Raw genomic sequence first — 23290 nt, forward strand, 5'->3', positions numbered from 1 at the left:
ATTTCCTGTCAGGAAGGTCGCAGTTCGTAGTAATAGACGGCAAATCATCGAGTAAAACTGAAGTGATATCAGGTGTTCCCCAGGGAAGCGTCCTGGGACCTCTGCTGTTCCTGATCTATATAAATGACCTGGGTGACAATCTGAGCAGTTCTCTTAGATTGTTCGCAGATGATGCTGTAATTTACCGTCTAGTAAGGTCATCCGAAGACCAGTATCAGTTGCAAAGCGATTTAGAAAAGATTGCTGTATGGTGTGTCAGGTGGCAGTTGACGCTAAATAACGAAAAGTGTGAGATGATCCACATGAGTTCCAAAAGTAATCCGTTGGAATTCGATTACTCGATAAATAGTACAATTCTGTAGGCTGTCAGTTCCACTAAGTACCTGGGTGTTAAAATTACGAACAACTTCAGTTGGAAGGACCACATAGATAATATTGTCGGGAAGGCGTGCCAAAGGTTGCGTTTCATTGGCAGGACACTTAGAAGATGCAACAAGTCCACTAAAGAGACAGCTTACACTACACTCGTTCGTCCTCTGTTAGAATATTGCTGCGCGGTGTGGGATCCTTACCAGGTGGGATTGACGGAGGACATCAAAAGGGTGCAATAAAGGGCAGCTCGTTTTGTATTATCACGTTATAGGGGAGAGAGTGTGGCAGATATGATACACGAGTTGGGATGGAAGTCATTACAGCATAGACGATTTTCGTCGCGGCGAGACCTTTTTACGAAATTTCAGTCACCAACTTTCTCTTCCGAATGCGAAAATATTTTGTTGAGCCCAACCTACATAGGTAGGAATGATCATCAAAATAAAATAAGAGAAATCAGAGCTCGAACAGAAAGGTTTAGGTGTTCGTTTTTCCCGCTCGCTGTCCGGGAGTGGAATAGTAGAGAGATAGTATGATTGTGGTTCGATGAACCCTCCGCCAAGCACTTAAATGTGAATTGCAGAGTAGTCATGTAGATGTAGATGTAGATGTAGATCTAATAGTTTTTATAATAATTAGTCTCCATATTTTTAAAAAAAATTATATGTTGTATAGCATATTTCTCATACATAGCTTTGGCCATGGGTATAACTAATCTTATATTTTAGAACAAAAGAGTAGGTGCATCTTCATTATAAAATATAGTAAAAAAGGTCGTGAAAATATTTTTCGCGGAAACCTAATTGTTCATTCAGCAGCATTGATAATTTGGTTTTCAAATGAGCATATCTTCCCCGCAAGAACCATGGACCTTGCCGTTGGTGGGGAGGCTTGCATCAGCGATACAGATGGCCGTACCGTAGGTGCAACCACAACGGAGGGGTATCTGTTGAGAGGCCAGACAAACATGTGGTTTCTGAAGAAGGGCAGCAGGCTTTTCAGTAGTTGCAGGGGCAACAGTTTGGACGATTGACGGATCTGACCTTGTAACATTAACCAAAGCGGACTTGTTAGGCTGGTACTGCGAATGGCTGAAAGCAAGGGTAAACTACAGCCGTAATTTTTCTCGAGGGCATGCAGCTTTACTGTATGGTTAAATGATGATGGCGTCCCCTTGGGTAAAATATTCCGGAGGTAAAATAGTCCCCCATTCGGATGTCCGGATGGGGAATACTCAGGAGGACGTCGTTATCAGGAGAAAGTAAACTGGCGTTCTATGGATCGGAGCGTGGAACGTCAGATCACTTAATCGAGCAGGTAGGTTAGAAAATTTAAAAGGGAATTGGATAGGTTAAAGGTAGATATAGTAGGAATAAGTGAAGTTCGGTGGCAGAGGAACAAGACATTTGTTCAAGCGAATACAGGGTTATAAATACAAAAGCAAATAGAGGTAATGCAGGTGTAGGTTTAATAATGAATAAAAAAATAGGAGTGCGGGTAAACTACTACAAACAGCATAGTGAACGCCTTATTGTGGCCAAGATAGACACGAAGACCACGCCTATTACAGTAGTACAAGTTTATATGCCAACTAGCTCTGCAGGTAACGAAGAAATTGAAGAAATGTATGATGAAATAAAAGAAATTATTCAAATAGTGAAGGGAGATGAAAATTTAATAGTCATGGGTGACTGGAATTCGAGAGTAGGAAAAGGGAGAGAAGGAAACGTAGTAGGTGAATATCGGTTGGGGGTAAGAAATGAAAGAGGAGGCCGCCTAGTAGAATTTTGCACAGAGCACAACTGAATCATAGCTAACACTTGGTTCAAGAATCATAAAAGAAGGTTGTATACATGGATGTAGCCTGGAGATACTGGCAGGTTTCAGATAGATTATATAATGGTAAGACAGAGATTTAGGAACCAGGTTTTGAATTGTAAGACATTTCCAGGGGAAGATGCTGACTCTGACAACAATCTATTGGTTATGAACTGTAGATTAAAACTCAAGAAACTGTAGAAAGGTGGGAATTTAAGGAGATGGGACCTGAATAAACTGACTAAACAAGAGGTTGTATAGAGTTTCAGGCAGAGAACAGGGGAACAATTGACAGGAATGGGGGAAAGAAATATAGTAGAAGAAGAATGGGTCGCTTTGAGAGATGAAATAGTGAAGGCAGTAGAGGATCAAGTAGGCAAAAAGACGAGGGCTAGTAGAAATCCTTGGGTAGCTGAAGAAATATTGAATTTAATTGATTAAATGGGAAACTATAAAAATGTAGTAAATGAAGCATGCTAAAAGGAATACAAACATCTCAGAAATGACATTGACAGGAAGTGCAAAATGGCTAAGCAGGGATGGCTAGAGGACAAATGTAAAGATGTAGAGGCTTATCTCACTAGGGGTAAGATAGATACTGCCTACAGGAAAATTAAACAGACCTTTGGAGAAAAGAGAACGACTTTTATGAATATCAAGAGCTCAGATGGAAACCCAGTTCTAAGCAAACAAGGGAAAGCAGAAAGGTGGAAGGAGTATATAGATGGTCTACACAAGGGCGAGGTACTAGAGGACAGTATTACAGAAATGGAAGAGGATGTAGATGAAGATGAAATGGAGATACGATACTGCGTGAAGAGTGTGATAGAGCACTGAATGACCTGAGTCGAAACAAGGCCCTGGGATTAAACAACATTCCATCAGAACTACTGACGGCCTTGGAAGAACCAGTCCTGACAAAACTATACCATCTGGTGAGCAAGATGTATGAGACAGGCGAAATATCCTCAGACTTCTAGAAGAACATAATAATTCCAATCCCAAAGAAAGCAGGTGCTGAAGGATGTGAAAATTACCGAACATTCAGTTTAATAACTCATGGATGCAAAATACTAACGCGAATTCTTTACAGACGATTGGAAAAACTGGTAGAAGCTGACCTCGGGGAAGATAAGTTTGGAATCCGTAGAAATACTGGTACACGTAAGGCAATACTGACCCTACGACGTATCTTAGAAGGTAGATCAAGGAAAGGCAAACCTAAATTTCTAGCATTTGTAGACTTAGAGAAAGCTTTTGACAATGTTGACTGGAATACTCTCTTTCTAATTCAGAAAGTAGCAGGGGTAAAATACAGGGTGTGAAAGCTATTTACAATTTGTACAGAAACCAGATGGCAGTTCTAAGAGTCGAGGGACATGAAAGGGGAGCAGTGGTTATGAAGAGAGTGAGACTGGGTTGTAGGCTCTCCTCGATGTTATTCAATCTGTATACTAAGTAAGCAGTGAAGGAAACAAAAGAAAAATTCGGAGGAGGTATTAAAATCCAAGGACAATAAATAAAAACTTTGAGGTTTGCCGATGACATTGTAATTCTGCCAGAGACAGCAAAGGACTTGGAAGAGCAGTTGATCGGAATGGACAGTGTCTTGAAAGGAGGATATAAGATGAACATCAACAAAACCAAAACGAGAATAATGGAATGTAGTCGGATTACTTCGGGTGATGCTGAAGGAATTAGATTAGGAAATGAGACACTTACGGTAGTAAAGGAGTTTTGCTATTTTGGGAGCAAAATAACTGATGATGGTCGAAGTAGAGAGGATATAAAATGTAGACTGGCAATGGCAAAGAAAGCGTTTCTGAAGAAGAGAAATTTGTTTACATCGTGTATAGACTAAGTGTCAGGAAGTCGTCTCTGAAAGTATTTGTATGGAGTGTAGCCATGTATGGAAGTGAAACATGGACGATAAATAGTTTGGACATGAAGAGAATAGAAGCTTTCGAAATGTGGTGCTAGAGAAGAATGCTGAAGATTAAATGGGTTAATTCAACTTCATCACGTCATCCCACAACCATCATAAATTCCTAATTATTTCCATCTCTTGCCAACGCATGGAAGATGAAAATAAGAAATCCCCTGCGATGAGTAACGAAAGATGTGAAATACAACCAAAAATTCTCTGCCTGTTTTACAACTGCGTGCTGTACAACATTTGCCAAACACCGTCTAACTGTTGCTGAATTCAGTGTTTCAGTGTGTATGAAAAATTCTATTAGCTTGCGCAGTACCCGATGTTACCATCCAACAGTCATGGTTTTGTACCATTACACATTTCTACTTGATTAAAAATTGTTGCTTTTCTTACAGTGTGGTTTTGGCAGATTCTTTGTGTGACATGTACCCAAAAAATTTCATTACCGTACATAATACATAAAGCGAAGGAAAAACAAAGAAATGGTCAACCTCTTCATGTAAGGTGAAGAAAAATAGCGACCTACGCATACATAGGTGGCTCTTTACTTGACTTGTACGTACTTACAACATCCACTGGGCAATGAGAAAATCAAATGCTTCAAAACATAACTATGCTAAGAAATGTGTACAGACTAACAACAAAAAATATGCCCACATAATAACGCTTTACACTGAAAATGTGGTGTAGACCACGAGTTTTTTTGTGAGCAATGTCTCGACCTGAGTAGCAGTCAGGTGAACTCTTCTGCTAATACGGAGTGGTCCATTGTAGACGAAGAAAAATTTTACGATCTTGTTCTTTCATCTGGATGACAACTGGTGAGAGCTAACTGAAAGGTTTTGACCAACTTCGATTTCTTTATTGTTGCATGGCTTCTTCTGCAGCCAGTTTCTCTTCTGTTTTATGTTTTTAAGAGGTATTTCAGTGACTTCATGATGTCTTAAGCATTGTATGTTAGGAAACGGTACAGTATCTCAGAGTTTGTCACACGGTTTTTATTTAGTGCGAAATGTGGACAGAGTAAAGTGGAATGACTACGTACGCAATTTATGATGTCCTGAAAGATTTGAATGCACCTAACCCATTCTTTGTGGTTTTGGTGACAGTAGTCTGTGCATAAGTTGGAGTCAAATTGGTTGTTTCCTGTCGAATGTACGTAAGCCTTCAACGTCATCAATCTTTTACTTTCGTGAACTTAGTTCTGTATATATTTGTGTTGAGTCTGTAAAACGGGCGTAATAAAGGAGTGAAGAATATGTACTGTTGATGTTCTGAGTGTACGTATCTTTACCTCGGTAGAAATAGTAACTTTCATTGTGCATGTTTCTTATTCCGTAAGAATTCCAGTTCGTCTATAGCACACCTCATATTTAAATATCTTCTTCTGTAGTTATTAGTGCTGTCTTTAGGACCTGTTGTTTGTTAGAAGGTATATCTTGAACTCATATACTGATTAGATCAGTGATATTATTTACTGGAACAGAATTTCATAATGTGAACGATTTTCCCATTTAAGAAGTTTACACCTTACCTGTTAATATGAGGCTTCCAAGATTAGCAAAATGCTGTCATTGCAATTTGCCTGTGAACATCTAAATTGAAAAACTAGATGTATAGACGTAATTTTATGTTCTTTGGCTATCAAATTATGTATTATGAGGCGCCATCTGCAATATTATAGTTCCATCAACAATGAAGCAAACTCAGATAACGATGTCAAGCTGCTAAAGAAATGGCATGCTGTTAACTATGTTTGCTTTTGACAGCGATGTAAATAAGGAGACTAAGTGTTAAAAGTTTGAAAGAAATTTTTTTAACACAGATCTTTATTATAAAACATACGGAATTTTTGTGCAACTGGAGTATTATTGTCAAGATTGTCACCGTTTGGAGATTACAGGCATTCTACGACGAGGGCACCAACTGCCGTTGTGCTAACCGCAATAGAACGGAGAGCCAGGAAGGTTTAGACACCAGTTGCAGCTCGGATCCAGGAGCGCAGGTTTCCAACATTGGCGTAAACGCCGGGCGCAGCCTCGCACTCTGGATTCCCCCAGGAGACGATGCCCACCTGAGTGTTTCCGTTGACCAGGGGACCGCCGGAGTCTCCGTTGCAGACGCTCCTGCCGGCCTCGCCGGCACACACCATGCGGTCGGTCACAGTGTTGATGTTGGCGAAGATGCTGCTGCAGGTGCTGCGGTCCACGATGCTGATGTCGACCTTCTGCAGGGTGCTGGCTGCTGGCCCGTCCGTGTACGTGGTTCCCCAGCCGGTCACCGTCACCGCGAGACCACCTGGCGGGTCGTAGCCGTCAGAGGGCAGGCTGACGGCCTGAGCGTTCGGGTCAAGGAGGGATCCAAGGGCCTGGCAACATGAAGCAAGATTTGGTAACATGTACGTCTCCTTAATGAGACTGTAGATAAGTACTTGAAGACTGCAAGGGATTTTGAAGTTTTTGTATCTGTTTCCCCATAACGAGTAGTTTAGATATTTCCTTCCATTGTTAGTTACCTCTCAGTCGTCTTCTTTCATGCATACTTCGTGGAGCAATGTAGTCTATAATACATATAATTTTACTTTCTTGTGTGAATTTCTTAGGGACCAAACTGCTCAGGTCATCGGTCACTAACATACTACTCAAACTAACTTACGCTGAGGAAAACACACACACCCATGCCTGAGGGAGCTATCGAACCTCCGGCGAGAGGAGCCGCGCAATTCGTGACATGGCGCCCCAGACCGTGTGGCCACTCCACGCACCTTTTACTTTCTTCATAGTTGCGCTTTTCTAAGATTTTATAGTACTTCAGACACCTCTAGATTTCTCCTTTAATATTTTCACCTACATCAATATTTTTTGATACTAATATGAAGGTAGGGTGATTGGGATATATGTAAAGACGTAGAAACAATGAATCATGTTTGCCAAAAGCCTTCCAGCCTCCATCTATTGAATCATTGGTGTCAGTGAGATGATATCACTTGATCGAGTTCTTGACCATTAGACTTAAAATGTATTTGTCAGCTCTCATTAATGTGAGATGTAAAGTCTTCTTTGTGTTGTGCACTATCTATTCAATATATCTTAGGTTAAATGTTGTTCGTTTCTCATGTTAGAGTAGTCCCAATTCCTACCCGGAGCTATTTTTAAGTATTTCTAGTTTTCTATTTTGTGGTGAGATTTGAGTAACTCATAAATGAGACTGCAGAATCTGGTATAAATTTTTCCCATGATAGAACAGAACAAGGCTATAGAAGTGAAAATCACAGAATTTATCCACATTTAACATGTTCTTACGGTGGAAGATGATACTAAGGCTTGCCGAATCTTTATCTGATTGGTTTCAGTGACTTAATGAATGAATTAATGTCGTGTGACTAGGGCCTCCCATCGGGTACACCGTTCGCCGGGTGCTAGTCTTTCAATTTGACGCCATGTCGGTGACTTGCTCGTCGATGGGGATGAAATGATGACGATTAGGACAACACAGTATCCAGTCTCTGAGTCGAGAAAATCTCCGACCCAACCGGGAATCGAACCCGGGCTTTTAGGATTGACATTTTGTCGCGCTCACCACTCAGCTACCGGGGGCAGACAGTGACTGAAGAGTATGCAGAAAAGATTTTCATGAGCAGGATTTTAAATTGGGATCTTTTAACTGGAGTGAAAATGAATTCGACTATTCACAGCGTCACGATACTTTGTAAGAATATTTTTTAGTAATTTTGTCTCTTTATGTGTATAATGATGATGTTTGCTTAGTAGGCCGCTAACTGCGCTGTCACCGGCGCCCGTGCAAAGTCCCAGTTTTTGACACAGTCCAATTTTTTGCACTGTCCAATATAACCACTGTTACGAATGATGATGAGAACAACATTAACCCCCAGTCCCCTCTTTATGTGGAGTAAACAAAAAGTGTGAAAGGGGTATAAGATCACACAAACAGTACTGGTGGCACAATTTGAAGTGGCACCGTGCAGTTAGTGACTGTTGTGTGGAACAGTGTTATGTAGATTACTGAATAATACATTACTGAAACGTGTTTTCGTAACAGGCTACTCGACGACATTAAACACAACAAATAGTTACTTAAGATACGACAGAGCTGTGTTTCATTATGAAAGAGTTTTCATAGCTAAATCTACGAAACAGATGAACTCGCATCACTGTTAGAAAATAAAAAAAAAAATACATGTTTCATTTTTTCGAGAACTCGACCACTAAGTAGGGAGGGCTACACGAGATGAAAATTTTTATGAAAATATTTCGTTATAATAAGACATTTTTAAAGATAAATGAACGAGAACTAGTATTTGACTTGCAGAAATATGTGTTAGAGAAGTTTAGTTTCTATAGAAACGCCATCACAAGAATCCAAAAGACAGCATTAACAAAGGTCTGCGATTCCAGTTACCAGAATAGAGTTTTGATCAGAAGCATACTCGGAAAAGACCATGCTTCTATCGCTTTAATTAGCCGGGAATGCTCACACGAGGCTGTAATTTGTAGCAAACAGAGAACTCCAAAGAAAATGTGTGCGAACCGTGTAGTCAACGTGCGCGAAGGAGCCAGCGCTAAGCTAGTACGAGTATATACATAACATAAGGATATTTATTGTTTTCTCAATATCGTCTTGTAGATTATAACTGGTGGAACACTAAAAAAATTCGCACACCTGCTGCCAGTGCAGTTTCCTACACGGCTCGTATAAAACTGTTCGAGACTTTGTTGAGTAACTTCAGCGACGAAAACATCTACACTACGGTGTGATTATAGCTACGTATTATTGCGCCAAAGAGTTCAGAAACGTGGAGGCTGTGGCTAAGCCATGTCTCCGCAATATCCTTTCTTTCAGGAGTGCTGGTTCTGATAGGTTCGCAGGAGAGCTTCTGTAAAGTTTGGACGGTAGGAGACGAGGTATTGGCAGAAGTACAGTTGCGAGGACGCGTCGTGTGTGGTGGTTGGGTGGCTCAGTTGGTAGAGCACAATCTTGTAAAAGGCAAAGGTCCCGAGTTCGAATTCGGATCAAGCACACAGTTTTAATCTGCCAGGAAGTTTCACATCAGCTAACACTCCACTTCAGAGTGAAAATTTCATTCAGGAAACATACAGAAAACATAAATTATGCATATTTGCTGTTTTATTCAATGTTGCACAGCCCTGAGATTCAGTTTCCAGACATGGATAACTCATTATTTCATTTTGTAGAAACGTGAAATACACGCAACGTGTGTTTGAGAAGAACAGTCTAAGAAACTTTAAATTAATTTGGTCACGCACACCTTCAGCAACTGCCACTCACCTTGATGACGGCGACATCGTAGTCTAGTGTATTGCTGTCGTACGATCCGTGCATGTAGCCGGAACCTGCCTTGCGAACTGTACCACCGCTTCCACGAATTGAAGATCCTGCTCGGAAACTCATCAGAAGGACATTCAACTGGTCAGCGCAGTGAGCGGCCGTCAGCGCCCAGTTGGAGCTGATGATGGACGCTCCGCAGATGTGCGAGTCGCTGTACTCAAACGACAGCTGCCATGGGTAGTCGGCAATGTCGGCGTCGGAGCCTCCAATGATGCGGCTGTTCCCTTGTCTCCACAACTTGATCGACGCGGGATTGGCCAGGGAAGAGCCCAAAACGCACACCACGAAGAGGGCGAGGTGCTGCATAGTGGACGCGGTGGGTGCACACCACTCGGGCCACGGCCTATATAAACCGTACAAGATTCAGTGACGAGTGTCTTATCTCAGTAATCGGTGTACTTAGCAGATATCCCCTGTGACAGACTCTTTATCTCCTCAGATAAGCTACCGTATAGGTACTTTAAAAAGGTGGCGCACAGCTGATTGATATAAAACAGCTACCTTTATCACTTTTCAGCCATGTCCCGAACTGATATACAGTATGCTCTAGGTAGTGGGTTGGATATTTGGAATAGCTCACTAGGTCGTTCAATTGAAAAGGAACGGACATATCTGAAAACGGCAGTCACACATGCTGGAAAGAAAGCCGTAGGTACAAAGAGTGTAACTGCGATGAAACCATGGGTAACAGAAGAAATATTTCATCTGATCGATAAAACAAGTAAGAACAAAAATTTTCAGGAAAATTCAAGAAACAAAAATACATGTCACTTAAGAACGAAAAAAATTGGAAGTGCAGGGATCCTATGGTGAAATGGGTTCATGAAAAATGTGAACAAATCTAAAAAGAATGGTCGTTGGGAAGACTGATCCAGCATGAACAAAAACAAAATAGCTTTCACTGAAATTAAAAACAGGGGTTGATAGTTGGAATGTTTCGAAGGCCTCTACCATGGGGACGACTCGTCTCAAGCTGCAACGGACAGGAACGCAAATCGATGTAAAAGTGACATGGGATCCAGTATTACAGTCGGAATTTAGAAGAGCTTAGGAAGATTTAATACCAAATAAGGCCGGAGGAATGGATAACATTCCATCAGAATTTCTAAAATCACTTGGGGGAAGTGGAAAAAATTACTATTTACGTTTGTGTGTAGAATGTATAATGCTGATAAGGCTGGAGATATACCATCGCACATTCGGGAAACCGTCACTCACACATTTCTGAAGATTTCAAAACCCGACAAGTGCGAGAATCGTGGCACAATAAGCTCATCAGCTAATGAATGGGAAAGCAAATTGAGGATGTTTTAGATGACAATCAGTTTGGCTTTAGGAAAGGTAAAGGTACCAGATGGGCAGTCCTGACGTTGCGGTTAATAATGGTAGCAAGATTAAATAAAAATCAAGTCACATTCTTAGGTTCTGTCGACGTGGAAGAAGCGTTCGACCTTGGCAATGTTGAAGGATGTTCTCATTTCTTAGAAAAACAGGGTAAGCCGTAAGGAAAGAATTAATACACAATATGTACAAGAACCAAGAGGGAACAATAAGATTTGAACACCAAGAACGAAGTACTTGGATTAAAAAGGGTGTAAGTCTTTCGCTCCTGTACACATTTTTATAAGTCGCTTAACTCACATAAAATCTTCATAACATGAACTACAACAATTACAGCAAGCATCAACTATAGCCAGCTACATAAAAAGATTCTAAGTACTATAGACTGTAACTATTTCGTGGCATATGTTTAGTAAAAGACTGATTTTGTTGAAGAGCAAACAATGTATGCAGAAAACTTTACCTTATTCATGTGACAACCAGTTCCAAAAATTATATAGTTTTCAATTATTCCACTGCAAAACGTTACCAATCAAACATATGTCATCATAAATATCCTTCCATCTCACTTTACAATGCATATCATACAAACACAGAGTCCTCACTAAGAAAAAATCAGGTCTATACACTTCTAACTCGCTAACTGCTGGTCCATCCAAACACAGAATCTCTTACCGTGGGCGCAGACTGCTGTCAGCAATATTAACACAGTCTATAGTGCTGCTAACATTCAAACAGGCTTCTTACATAGCTCACCTGCTCCCCTCAATAAACTTTACAAAGTGTTTTGTGTAGTGGCCAAGACTAAGATGATAAAAATTTTTGTATTAACAATATCAAATAGATCAGACACACACAAAGGTTAAGTAATATGCTGTTGGTCAATAAAGTAAAAATTCGCCTCAGAGTTCCTGAAGACAGTCCTAATAATTCAGGAGAACAGAACTCTGTGTCACTTTTACGCACAATGGCTTAGCTGTATATGAAAATGCACAAGTATTTCTTGAAGGAGTAGTGTCGAGCTTCACACGGAAACACAGTGCTGACTCCTGACACGAAGATTCCAGTTCGTATCGAAAAATTGGTGATGGGCGACAACAGAACAGATCCACAGCAGTATCAGTCGCAGTCTTGAAAATTATTGGTAGAATTCGTGGGTCGCCACAGAGCAGACCCACTACAGACTTAGTAGAGATTATAATCGTGGTGAGCCACCAAAGGTGCAGACCTACTGTAGTCTTTGTAGAGATGGTCAGCAGCCACCTGTTGCGACAGTGCAGGTGCACAATCATAGCTGAAGAGTCTTGAGGGTAACATAGCAAGTCCATAAACCACCATTGTGTAGTCAGTATTGATGCATATTACAAGACCCTGAGCCACCACTTGTACGCTCACTAATATCTTTTTTTTTTACAGTGTTCTTACAATTAGCAATGCTTTTAACCAGCCCCTTGCTGAATTATCAACACATGTACAAGCACTAACACAATCATACGATCTCTAAGATTTGGTACATATAGTGTGACCAACAGACAAACGAGTGCAGTAAAAAGAATTCCTATTCTTTAACTACCTTGAAGAGCTGGTTACTACACAATTGCAATTTTACAGCATAAGAATATAATTACAAATGTAAAGAAAACATCATTATAATAACAAACATAATATTACAAATCAAATTTGTAATAATACAGGCTTTATGAAAAGAATAAAAATTAGCTTAATATAAGTTTTACAAGAATTATGCCATAAGAAAATAAATGAAAAATTAAAATATCAGCAGAAACATTAACTGTGCCCACGAATATTAAAAGAAAACGCAACACAATAGATAATATCTGGACATCTTCCTAAAGTAAAGAACATGGTGTGAAAACAGAGATTAAGTTTGTGAGTAACAGTACTCCTTATCATAGAGAATGCAGCATAGTATTAGATGCAAAAAAATTGTACCAAATTTATACTATCAGGTAAACAAAAACAGATAGGAAGAACACAGTGACAGAAGGGTACACATAAACATATCGGAATAACACAAAGTAAAGGAGAAGATCTGTTCTCAGGTGTAAATATTTATAAGTGTAAGTATAACATTTGATACTACAGTACTTTGGCGTACATTTTGTACCTAATGTAGTTCATGTTCATAACTTGTAAACCTTCGACCAAAACTACTTCATTTCCAAGCAAAACTTCATTTAATTCTCGCATTCTTCTCTTACTTCAACATTTGTTTCCACAAGAAACTTACTTAAGCATGCTATCTCTATTTATACTTTCAACCAGCGCTCATACTTCTATATTTTTCTTACCTCATCATACGTTTCCAATAAGATCCCACCTAAACCTGTTGCCAGTATACCCTCCTTACATCTCTTCATTTCCTCTTTAAAAATATTCTTCCTCATTTTATACTGTTCTTTCGCCGGAACTTTTCCTTACAACTTCTCAATGTATTTCTTCCCAAGTCATCACATATCATTTTCTTATAAAGCATACACCCTCTTAAGACAACTAAAATCTACTGAGCTCAGGTACATAAACTTGAGAACGAGCCCAGTGAAGAATTACAAAAAATTAACACAAACAACAATGAAAAAATGCAAAGTGGCAAAGCAAACAGTAGCATATCTAAATTAGCGAAGGAAATGCAAAATTACAACTAATGTAAGACAATTTGCAGCAAACAAGAAAAATGAATCAGTAGTAAAACTGACTTAGCACATGAATACAAAACAAAATTCAATAGGACATTGCCTGACAAATAGCAAATTCAATAACTTATACCTAAATATGACAAAGCACAAGCAGAAAAAAATATTACAGTTAAAGACAGCAATGCACAAAACGGAAATATATGTGTAAGCTTGCAATAGCATATATGCGTCTGTGATCATTAAAACTATGCAAAGCGCCAGCACAAGGAACAAGATTTATACTATGTCCCATGTGAAATGCAGTGATTCCATGACACATCTTAACACAAAATTTGTGCATCACAACAACTTATTCTTCCCAAAAAAGTATCAAGTTCTTGTTGAAAAGAAAATTATATATGCAGTTCCTGTTACTACTCCTTTCTCTTTCTGATTGTTCTTTATTGTTCTTTCCTTTCCAAGTACTCTTTTTTAAGAATGTGGATCATAAATTATTATATAATGGATCTGTTCACAGAAAGTATTCACATTATCATATCTATTGAATTTAATATTATAAAACCAATGCTGCAACGCAGCTAGAAATATGATACCAAATAAGCGTATATGTACAAAGCAAAACGTAAAAACATCATTCAGTAGCCATTCAGTAGAAATTCTCTCAACTCCAAAGGGTAATCGTATGTTTACAAGTAATAGTGTATATCGTGTTTGTGGCGTGTTCTGCAAAGAAATGTCAAAAGCAAGTTCAACGGTATCTCTTTTCTACGGCTATGCTAGCGCTTGTGGGAGTGGGGCGAGCTTCAAAGCGGTTTCAGCGGCACCAGTATTCCTTTCTGACGAAAAGTCAACTTCGGCAACTTTTGAGGACAAAACAGCTAATCGTTGCCATTGCTCAACTTTGTATCAACACCACCAACACCACTAGCACTGTAGCACTGTTGTGAGTTACTGGTCGACTAAGCAGCTCAACTACACTCTTTAGCCGCATGCACTGGATCCCTCCAGTCCTGCCCCCTGTTGCCATTAGCAGCCAATATTGTGGTTGCGAGGTACACAGTACACGAGGTGTCGAATGCCGTGCCCTTTTACGTCCTCGCACCCCAGGGTTTCCTTACCAGAGTCCAGTTATTTCATTCTGTGCATAGCTCCTATCAGTGGTTGTCATTAATAAAACAACATACAATCATAGCAGTAAATCATAATAGCTTACTAAATGAATAGTAAAGAAATAATTTTCGCTTTCACATATGCAGAATGTTCAGATTTAAGGGCCTTTCTCTGGAGTGATTTCCCAGTTTATGTTCTTTCCTTTGGGTCGGTTGTTTTAGCGGTGATAACTTCATTGCACAGTGCGTTACATCTCAAGGACGTGATCATAGTTCGAACGGTTCATTCTCTCTGTAAATGTAACGTTAAAGGAGCCCAGAAATTTTCTTTGTTTCATCATAATTGCCGTCAAACCAATAATGTTGACGTTATCATATGTCTCTGTTCGCTTTAGTGATTACGTTAAGACGCGCCCCCACGTCACTCTCGATTGGACGATTGCCACGAACTAAAATGACAAGCTCCTTGTGTAACCCTAACGCAATAGGCAGACATAGCACCATAATTACTTTTGTGTGCCAAGTAACGTGCAGAGAGGACATATAAGAATACGACTGTTATGAGGTCCGTTCAAAAATTACAGAACATTATTAATTTCGCGCCAATGGTTTGTTGCAGCATAATGCAGTTGGCATCTTTGCACACGCTTGTGTTTATTATGTAACTGCTGGAAATTTCATTGTTATATGTCTGTTAATTAGTGTTCAGTGCTGTATTGACCAGAACGTTGCGTCACATAGTTTGCGAATTTCGAAAATTTGCAAGATTTGTGGTAAGGTCCTATCGGACGAAACTGCTGACGTCATGAGTCCCCAGGCTTTCGTGCTTATGGTATATCGACTCAGTTATGTGACTGGATTTGTGATTTCCTGTCCGAAAAGTCACAGTTCGTAGTAACTGACGGAAAGTCATCGATTAAAACACAAGTGATTTCTGGCGTTCCCCAAGGTAGTGTTATAGGCGCTTTGCTGTTCCGTATCTATAGTAACGATTCGGGAGACAATCTGAGCAGCCATCATAAAAAAAATGGTTCAAATGGCTCTGAGCACTATGGGACTTAACTGCTGCGGTCATCACTGCCCTAGAACTTAGAACTACTTAAACCTAACCAACATAAGGACATCACACACATCCATGTCCGAGACATGATTCGAACCTGCGACCGTAGCAGTCGCGCGGTTCCGGACTGAAGCGCCTAGAACCGCTCAGCCACCGCGGCCGGCGCAGCCGTCATAGGTTGTTTGCATATGATGCTGTTGTTTGTCCTCTGGTAAACTCATCAGATGATCAAAACAAATTGCAAAAGATTAATAAAATATATCTGAATAGTGCGAAAATTGGTGATTGACAACAAATAATGAAAGGTGTGATGACAATCACAGGACTGCTTAAAGGAATCCGTTAAACTTCGGTTTCATGATAAATCAGTCAAATCTAAAGGCCGTAAATTCAACTAAATACCTAGGAATTATTACAAACAACTTTAACTGAGTTTTATTGGCAGGACACTTAGAAAGTGTAACAGATCTACTAAGAAGACCTTCTACACTACGCTTGTCCGTTTTATTTCAGAATACTGCTGCGCGGTGTGGGGAACCAGATAGAATTGACGGAGTACATCGAAAAACTTCGAAGGGCAGCACGTTTTGTAACATTCCGAAATAGGGACGAGAATATCACTGAAGTGATACAGGATTTGGGGTGGACATCACTAATACAAAAGAATTTTCGTAGATGCGGAATCTTCTTACTAAATTCCAGTCACCGACTTCCTCCTCCGAATGTGAAAATATTCTGTTGAGACCGACCTACATAGGAAGAAGCGATCACAATGGTAAAATAAGGGTTATCAGAGCTCGTACGGAAAGATGTAGCTGTTCGTCATCCGTAAACGTCACAAGCCCTCTGTCAACAGACTGACGTGTCCTTATGTTGCCTGGTAGCTTGTCTGATTGAAAGGAGCGCAAGATGGAAAGGATATAAAAGTAAAACATTTTGCGAGTTGACTACTCTCGCAGTGCCAGAGGTCGTACTTCGCAACAGCGATCGAAGCTGCCCAGTAAGCGTGTGTGTTACTGCAATTCAGGTACCAGCAAAATTTAAATATGATCGTCCATAGATTGCTATTTCACGATATGTCGTTACTTTCGTCTCTAATCTCTACCGTAGCACCTGATCGGTACGCTGGATGTAAGTTGATAACAGTGTAAAAGACAGAGGAAAACCTTTCTCATGTGGATATGTCTACTTAATTGCTACGTGCGTACACAGCTTTCTTGTATACATCTGAACGAAAGTACCTTCCGAACTACGTAAGTTTCATGGAATTCCTTGTATATTTAAGAACATAAATCGGTACTTCAGTCTTCGATGTTCAAGTGTTAATATCGTGAATATGAAACAACGAACTAATTGTACCTAAAAGCAGATAAACTTTACTTGATTTTAATTAATGAAAGATAAATATGAGCTGTGATTATGGAAAAGTCATAACCAGCAACAACAAGATTTTACTGTATATATGTATATGCTTAATTGTAAAATGTGTTGTATAACACCTAAAATATAGAACCCCTAATGACATGTTTTTGGCATCAAAATATATCCTGACCTTGGCGGTGGCTACTAGCAACGATATATTAACACTACTGAAAGTTGGACCGACAGAAATAATAGGGAACTAACAACATTTATACCACGAAAAGAACTAAATGAAAGAGTATCAGATGATGACTTAATCTAATAAGCATGAAACTCTAAATAAAGAATTCAAACTATATGCTTTACGAAGGTTAAAACCCATACGAGATAAAGTGATCAGAGATTTATCCAAGAAAAGAATTGTAGCCATATCGAGCTGTACGTTCGTTGCGACTACAATGAAAAACTTCAACGGAGATGTTAATTCACTGTCCTCTAGACATCGCGGTAGAAGCACGCTTGCCGGCCTCGGTGGCCGAGCGGTTCAGACCGGACCTGCGCGATTACTACGGTCGCAGGTTCGAATCCTGCCTCGGACATGGATGTGTGTGATGTCCTTAGGTTAGTTAGGTTTAAGTAATTCTAAGTTCTAGGGGACTGATGACCTCAGATGTTAAGTCCCACAGTTCTGAGAACCATTTGAAACATTTGAAGCATGCTTATTGACCTACTCGTATGTTAGATTGTTTCAGAATGATGCGGAATTTTAAAGTTTTCAAGTATTGTCTTGACGTATTAGTCGAAGTTCTAACGACAGCTGAAAGAACATTTACCGTTTAGCCAGACAACGGAACAGATATTATACGAGAGGCAAAGTCGTATGTTTGTAATATCGTTTCCAAAACCGATCACGGTCCTCTGGTTTGTAGCCTAGTGGAAGGCTTAAACCAGAGGCTCAGACGATTCTGCGGAGATCTGGGGTGCAAATTTCTCGACATCCGCTATCGGGTGGAGAAATTTAGGGTCCCCCTGAATAGGTCAGGCGTGCACTACACGCAGGAAGCGGATACAAGGGTAGCGGAGTACGTGTGGAGTGCACATGTGGGTTTTTACGTTAGACAATTCCCTCACTAGGCCGACAAGACGCGTCCTGAGACGCGGCAAGGTAGGAGTAGGCAAAATGCAACAGGGAATAACAATATTAATGTGCTAATAGTAAATTTCAGAAGTGGCTATAGAAAGGTACCAGAACTGCTCTCATTCATAAACGGTCACAATGCCCACATAGTACAAGGGACAGAAAGTTGGCTGAAACCAGATGTAAACAGTAATGAAATTCTAAACTCAGATTGGAATGTATACCGCAGAGACAGGCTGGACAGTGAAGGGAGAGGCGTGTTTATAGCGATAAGAAGTGCAATAGTATCGAAGGAAATTGACGGAGATCCGAAATGTGAAATAATTTGGGTGAAAGTCACGGTTAAAGCAGGCTCAGACATGTTAATTGGATGTCTCTATAGGCCCCCTGGCTCAGCAGCTGTAGTGGCTGAGCACCTTAAGGATAATTTGGAAAATATTTCGAGTAGATTTCCCCCACAACGTTATAGTTCTGCGTGGAGATTTTAATTTGCCCGATATAGACTGGGAGACTCAAATGTTCATAACGGATAGCAGAGACAAAGAATCCAGTGAAACTTTTTTAAGTTCTTTATCTGAAAACTATCTTGAGCCGTTAAACAGGCAACCGACTCGTGGCGAAAACATATTAGACCTTCCGGTGACAAACAGACCCGAACTATTTGAAACAGCTAACGCAGAACAGGGAATCAGCGATCATAAAGCAGTTACTGTATCGATGACTTGGGCCGTAAATAGAAATATAAAAAAAGGTAGGAAGATATTTGTGTTTAGCAAGAGCGTCAGAAAGCAGATTTCAGAGTACCTGACGGCTCAACACAAAAGTTTTATCTCTAGTACAGATAGCGTTGACGATCAGTGGACAAAGTTCAAAACCATCGTACAATATGCGTTAGATGAGTATGTGCCAAGCAAGATCGTAAGAGATGGAAAAGAGCCACTGTGGTACAACAACCGAGTTAGAAAACTGCTGCGGAAGCAAAGGGAACTCCACAGCTAACATAAACATAGTCAAAGCCTTGCAGACAACCAAAAATTACGGGAAACGAAATGTAGTGTGAGGAGGGCTATGCGAGAGGCTTTCAATGAATTCGAAAGTAAAGTTCTATGTACTGACTTGGTAGAAAATCGTAAGAAATTTTGGTCTTTTGTCAAAGCGGCAGGTGGATCAAAACAAAATGTCCAGACACTCTGTGACCAAAATGGTACTGAAGCAGAGGATGACAGACTAAAAGCCGAAATACTGAATGTCTTTCTCCAAAGCTGTTTCACAGACGAAGACTGCACAGAGTACGCGAAGGAACTTGGCCCCCTTCTTGCAGCGGTGTACCGTAGGTATCTAGAAGAGCGTTGCATTCGAAAGATTGGAAAAGGGCACAGGTCATCCCCGTTTTCAAGAAGGGACGTCGAACAGATGTGGAGAACTGTAGAATTTTGGAACACGTATTATGTTCGAGTATAATGACTTTTCTGTAGACTATAAATCTACTCTGTAGGAATCAGCATGGGTTTCGAAAAAGACGATCGTGTGAAACACAGCTCGCGCTATTCGTCCACGTGACTCAGAGGGCCATAGACACGGGTTCCCAGGTAGATGCCGTGTTTCTTGACTTCCGCAAGACGTTCGATACAGTTCCCCACAGTCGTTTAACGAACAAAGTAAGAGCATATGGACTATCAGACCAATTGTATTTTTTTGTGGTTTTAGGGCGCACAACTACAATGGTCATTAGCGCCCAGACTACGTTAGGAATGTACCGCGAAGAACAAGGTTAAAACAGCAACTAAAAGGGACAACACTATAAAAGACGTATTAACAGGCATAGGATTAAAAAAACATCATCAAACGTTCTTAGACAGGTTTGTCAAGTTGATAAAACGAGAACGCGAGCAGCTGCTCCTGGGTCATCCGCTAAAATGGCATCCAGAGTACATGGCAGGCCAAGATCAAGACGCAGTGTAGTAAAATCCGGACAGGACGTTAAAATGTGGCGGACCGTCAGCAATTGCCCACATGGACAGAACGGCGCCGGCGCAGCCGTCGTCAGGTGGCAATGGCTGAACCGGCAGTGTCCAATTCGTAGCCGGGCCAAAACGACCTCCTCCCGCCGAGAAGGGCGTGAGGAGGACGTCCAACCCGCGGGAAGAGGTTTCAAGGCCCGAAGCTTGTTGTCCGTAAGTGCAGCCCAATCGGCATTCCACAGCGATAAAATGCGCCGACAAATGACCCTGCTACAATCTGATGAAGGGACACAACAAGAAGCCGTCCGAGGCTGGAGAACCACAGCCTTGGCCGCGGCATCTGCAGCTTCGTTCCCAGGGATACCGACATGGCCAGGAACCCACATAAAGCTAACCAGAGAACCGTCGTCCACCAGCTGCTGCAGAGAGCGTTGCATCCGGTGCACGAAAGGGTGAACCGGATACGGATCACTGAGGCTGGATGGCGCTCAGAGAATCGGAGCAGATGACATAAGCAGAATGTTGGTGGCGGCAGATGTTGAGAACAGCCTGGTAGAGGGCAAAGAGCTCAGCTGTGAAGACCGAACAATGGCCACGTAGCCGGTATTTGAAACTTTGTGCCCCGACAATAAAAGAACACCCGACCCCATCATTGGTCGTAGAGCCATCTGTATAATTGAAGGTCATATTAATGAACTTCGAACGAAGTTCGACAAAACGGGAGTGGTATACTGAACCGGGGATAACCTCCTTTGGGAGCGAGCTGAGGTCAAGGTGAACGCGAACCTGAGCCTGGAGCCAAGGTGGCGTGTGGCCCTCGCCCACTCTAAAGGTTGCAGGGAGTGAAAAATCAAGGCGTTGAAGGAGGCGACGAAAGCGAACTCCAGGGGGTAGCAGGGCAGAGACATACAACCCGTATTTACGGTCGAGAGAGTCGTCAAAAAAGGAACGAAACGACGGGTGGTCGGGCATTGACAGTACCCGACAGGGGTAACGACAAAGCAGTATATCACGCCGGTAGGTCAGTGGCAACTCACCGGCTTCAGCATGAAGACTCTCGACGGGACTAGTATAAAACGCTCCGATCGCAAGACGTAAACCCCGATGTTGTATGGAGTTGAGGCGGCGTAAGATGGACGGCCGTGCAGAGGAGTATACGAAGCTCCCATAATCCAGCTTGGAGCGGACGATCGACCGATATAGGCGAAGTAGGACGGTTCGATCCGATCCCCACGACATACCACTGAGAACACGGAGAACGTTTAGAGAACGGGTACAACGGGCAGCCAAATATGACACATTTGAAGACCAGCTAAGTTTCCTGTCAAATGTAAGATCTAAAAATTTTGTTGTCTCCACAAATGGGAGAGCAACGGAACCGAGTCGTAAGGACGGTGGGAGAAACTCTTTGTAGCGCCAGAAGTTAAAACAGACTGTCTTCTCAGCAGAAAAACGGAAGCCACTGGCGACACTCCAGGAGTGAAGACGGTCAAGAGAACGCTGAAGACAGCGCTCCAGGAAACATGTACGCTGCGCGCTGCAATAGATGGTAAAATCATCCACGAAAAGGGAGCCTGATACATCAGCTGGGAGGCAATCCATTATTGGATTGATCGCTATGTCGAAGAGAGCGACGCTCAAAACTGAGCCCTGTGGCACCCCATTCTCCTGGCGAAAGGTGTCTGACAGGACAGAACCCACACGTATCCTGAACTGTCGATCCATTAAAAAGGAACGAATAAAAAGAGGGAGGCGACCGCGAAGGCTCCATGTATGCATGGTGCGGAGAATTTCCGCGCTCCAACAGGTGTCGTAAGCCTTCTCCAAATCAAAGAACACAGCCGCGGTCGGGCGCTTCCGCAAGAAGTTATTCATAATGAAGTTCGACAAAGTAACCAGATGGTCAACAGCAGAGCGGCGCCTACGAAATCCACATTGTACATTGGTAAGTAGGTGTCGAGATTCGAGCAGCGAAACCAAATGAGAGTTAACCATTCGCTCCATCACCTTACAGACACAGCTGGTAAGCGAGATAGGTCGACAACTGGAAGGCATGTGCCTGTCCTTCCCCGGCTTAGGAATCGGTACAACAACAGACTCGCGCCAGCATGCGGGGACATGTCCGTCAATCGAGATGCGATTATAAGTATGAAGAAGGAAACCTTTACCTGCAGGAGAAAGGTTCTTTAGCATCTGAATATGAATAGAATCAGGCCCTGGAGCGGAGGACCGTGACCTGGCAAGTGCGTTTTGGAGTTCCCGCATGGTGAATGGGGCATTATAACTTTCACGATTCGATGAGCGGAAGTAAGGTGGCCTAGCCTCCTCTGCCTGTTTTCTGGGGAGGAAGGCAGGGTGGTAATGAGCGGAGCTCGAAACCTCTGCGAAAAAGCGGCCGAAGGCATTGGAGACATCCTCAGGGGCCACAAGGACGTCAATCGCAACCATCAGCCAGAAACTGCTGAGTGGACCTTAGTGCCAGATAGCCGGCGCAGGCTACCCCAGACAACAGAAGAAGGAATAAAACTGTTGAAGGTGCTTGTGAAAGCAGCCCAGCTGGCTTTCTTGCTTTCTTTAATAATACGACGACACTGCGCACGTAATAGTTTATAATTGATACAATTCGCCACTGTATGGTGGCGTTTAAAGGTGCGTAAAGCACGTCGACGAGCACGTAAAGCGTCTCTACATGCTGCGGCCCACCAGGGGACCGGTACGCGACGTGGAGAAGAAGTAGTGTGAGGGATGGAATATTCAGCAGCAGTGACAATGGCTTCCGTGAGGTGTGCGGCCTGACTATCGCAGCTTGTGAAGGTTTGATCCTGAAAGGTCTCCCTGGAAGAGAAGAGCCCCCAGTCTGCTTTGGAGATGTTCCAACTAGTTGAGCACGGAGAGGGGGTATGATGCAGGAGATGCATAACACATGGGAAGTGGTCGCTCGAATATGTATCAGAAAGTGCATACCACTCAAACCGGTGCGCAAGTTGGGTAGTACATACAGAGAGGTCTAAATGGGAATAGGTGTGTTCGAAAGAACAGTAGAGGCGCCAGTATTGAGGCAGACAAGATTGAGCTGGTTGAAAAGGTCTGCTAACAGGGAGCCCCTCGGGCAGGATGCTGGAGAACCCCACAGAGAATGATGGGCATTGAAGTCTCCAGTTAACAAAAA

At 41.9% G+C, this 23290-nt stretch overlaps 1 protein-coding gene across 2 annotated transcripts in view; it reads right to left on the reverse strand.

Annotated features, from left to right (window-relative positions):
- Positions 1-5952: 5952 nt before the first annotated feature.
- LOC126284883 (trypsin delta-like) overlaps positions 5953-23290 on the reverse strand; it is an 87456-nt gene continuing 70118 nt past the window's right edge. The window contains exons 1-2 of one of the 2 annotated variants that reach the window (XM_049984136.1): positions 9434-9821; positions 5953-6494 (exon numbers count right to left, since the gene is read on the reverse strand). In XM_049984136.1, the coding sequence (XP_049840093.1) occupies positions 6096-6494; positions 9434-9799 (765 nt within the window). In that variant the 5' untranslated portion in view covers positions 9800-9821 and the 3' untranslated portion in view covers positions 5953-6095. Of the gene's footprint in view, positions 6495-9433; positions 9822-23290 lie in introns of those variants that run through there. The other variant, XM_049984135.1, reaches the window with a different exon arrangement.

This window comes from Schistocerca gregaria, chromosome 8 (genome assembly GCF_023897955.1).
Source record: "Schistocerca gregaria isolate iqSchGreg1 chromosome 8, iqSchGreg1.2, whole genome shotgun sequence".
NCBI classification, from domain to species: Eukaryota; Metazoa; Arthropoda; class Insecta; order Orthoptera; family Acrididae; genus Schistocerca; species Schistocerca gregaria.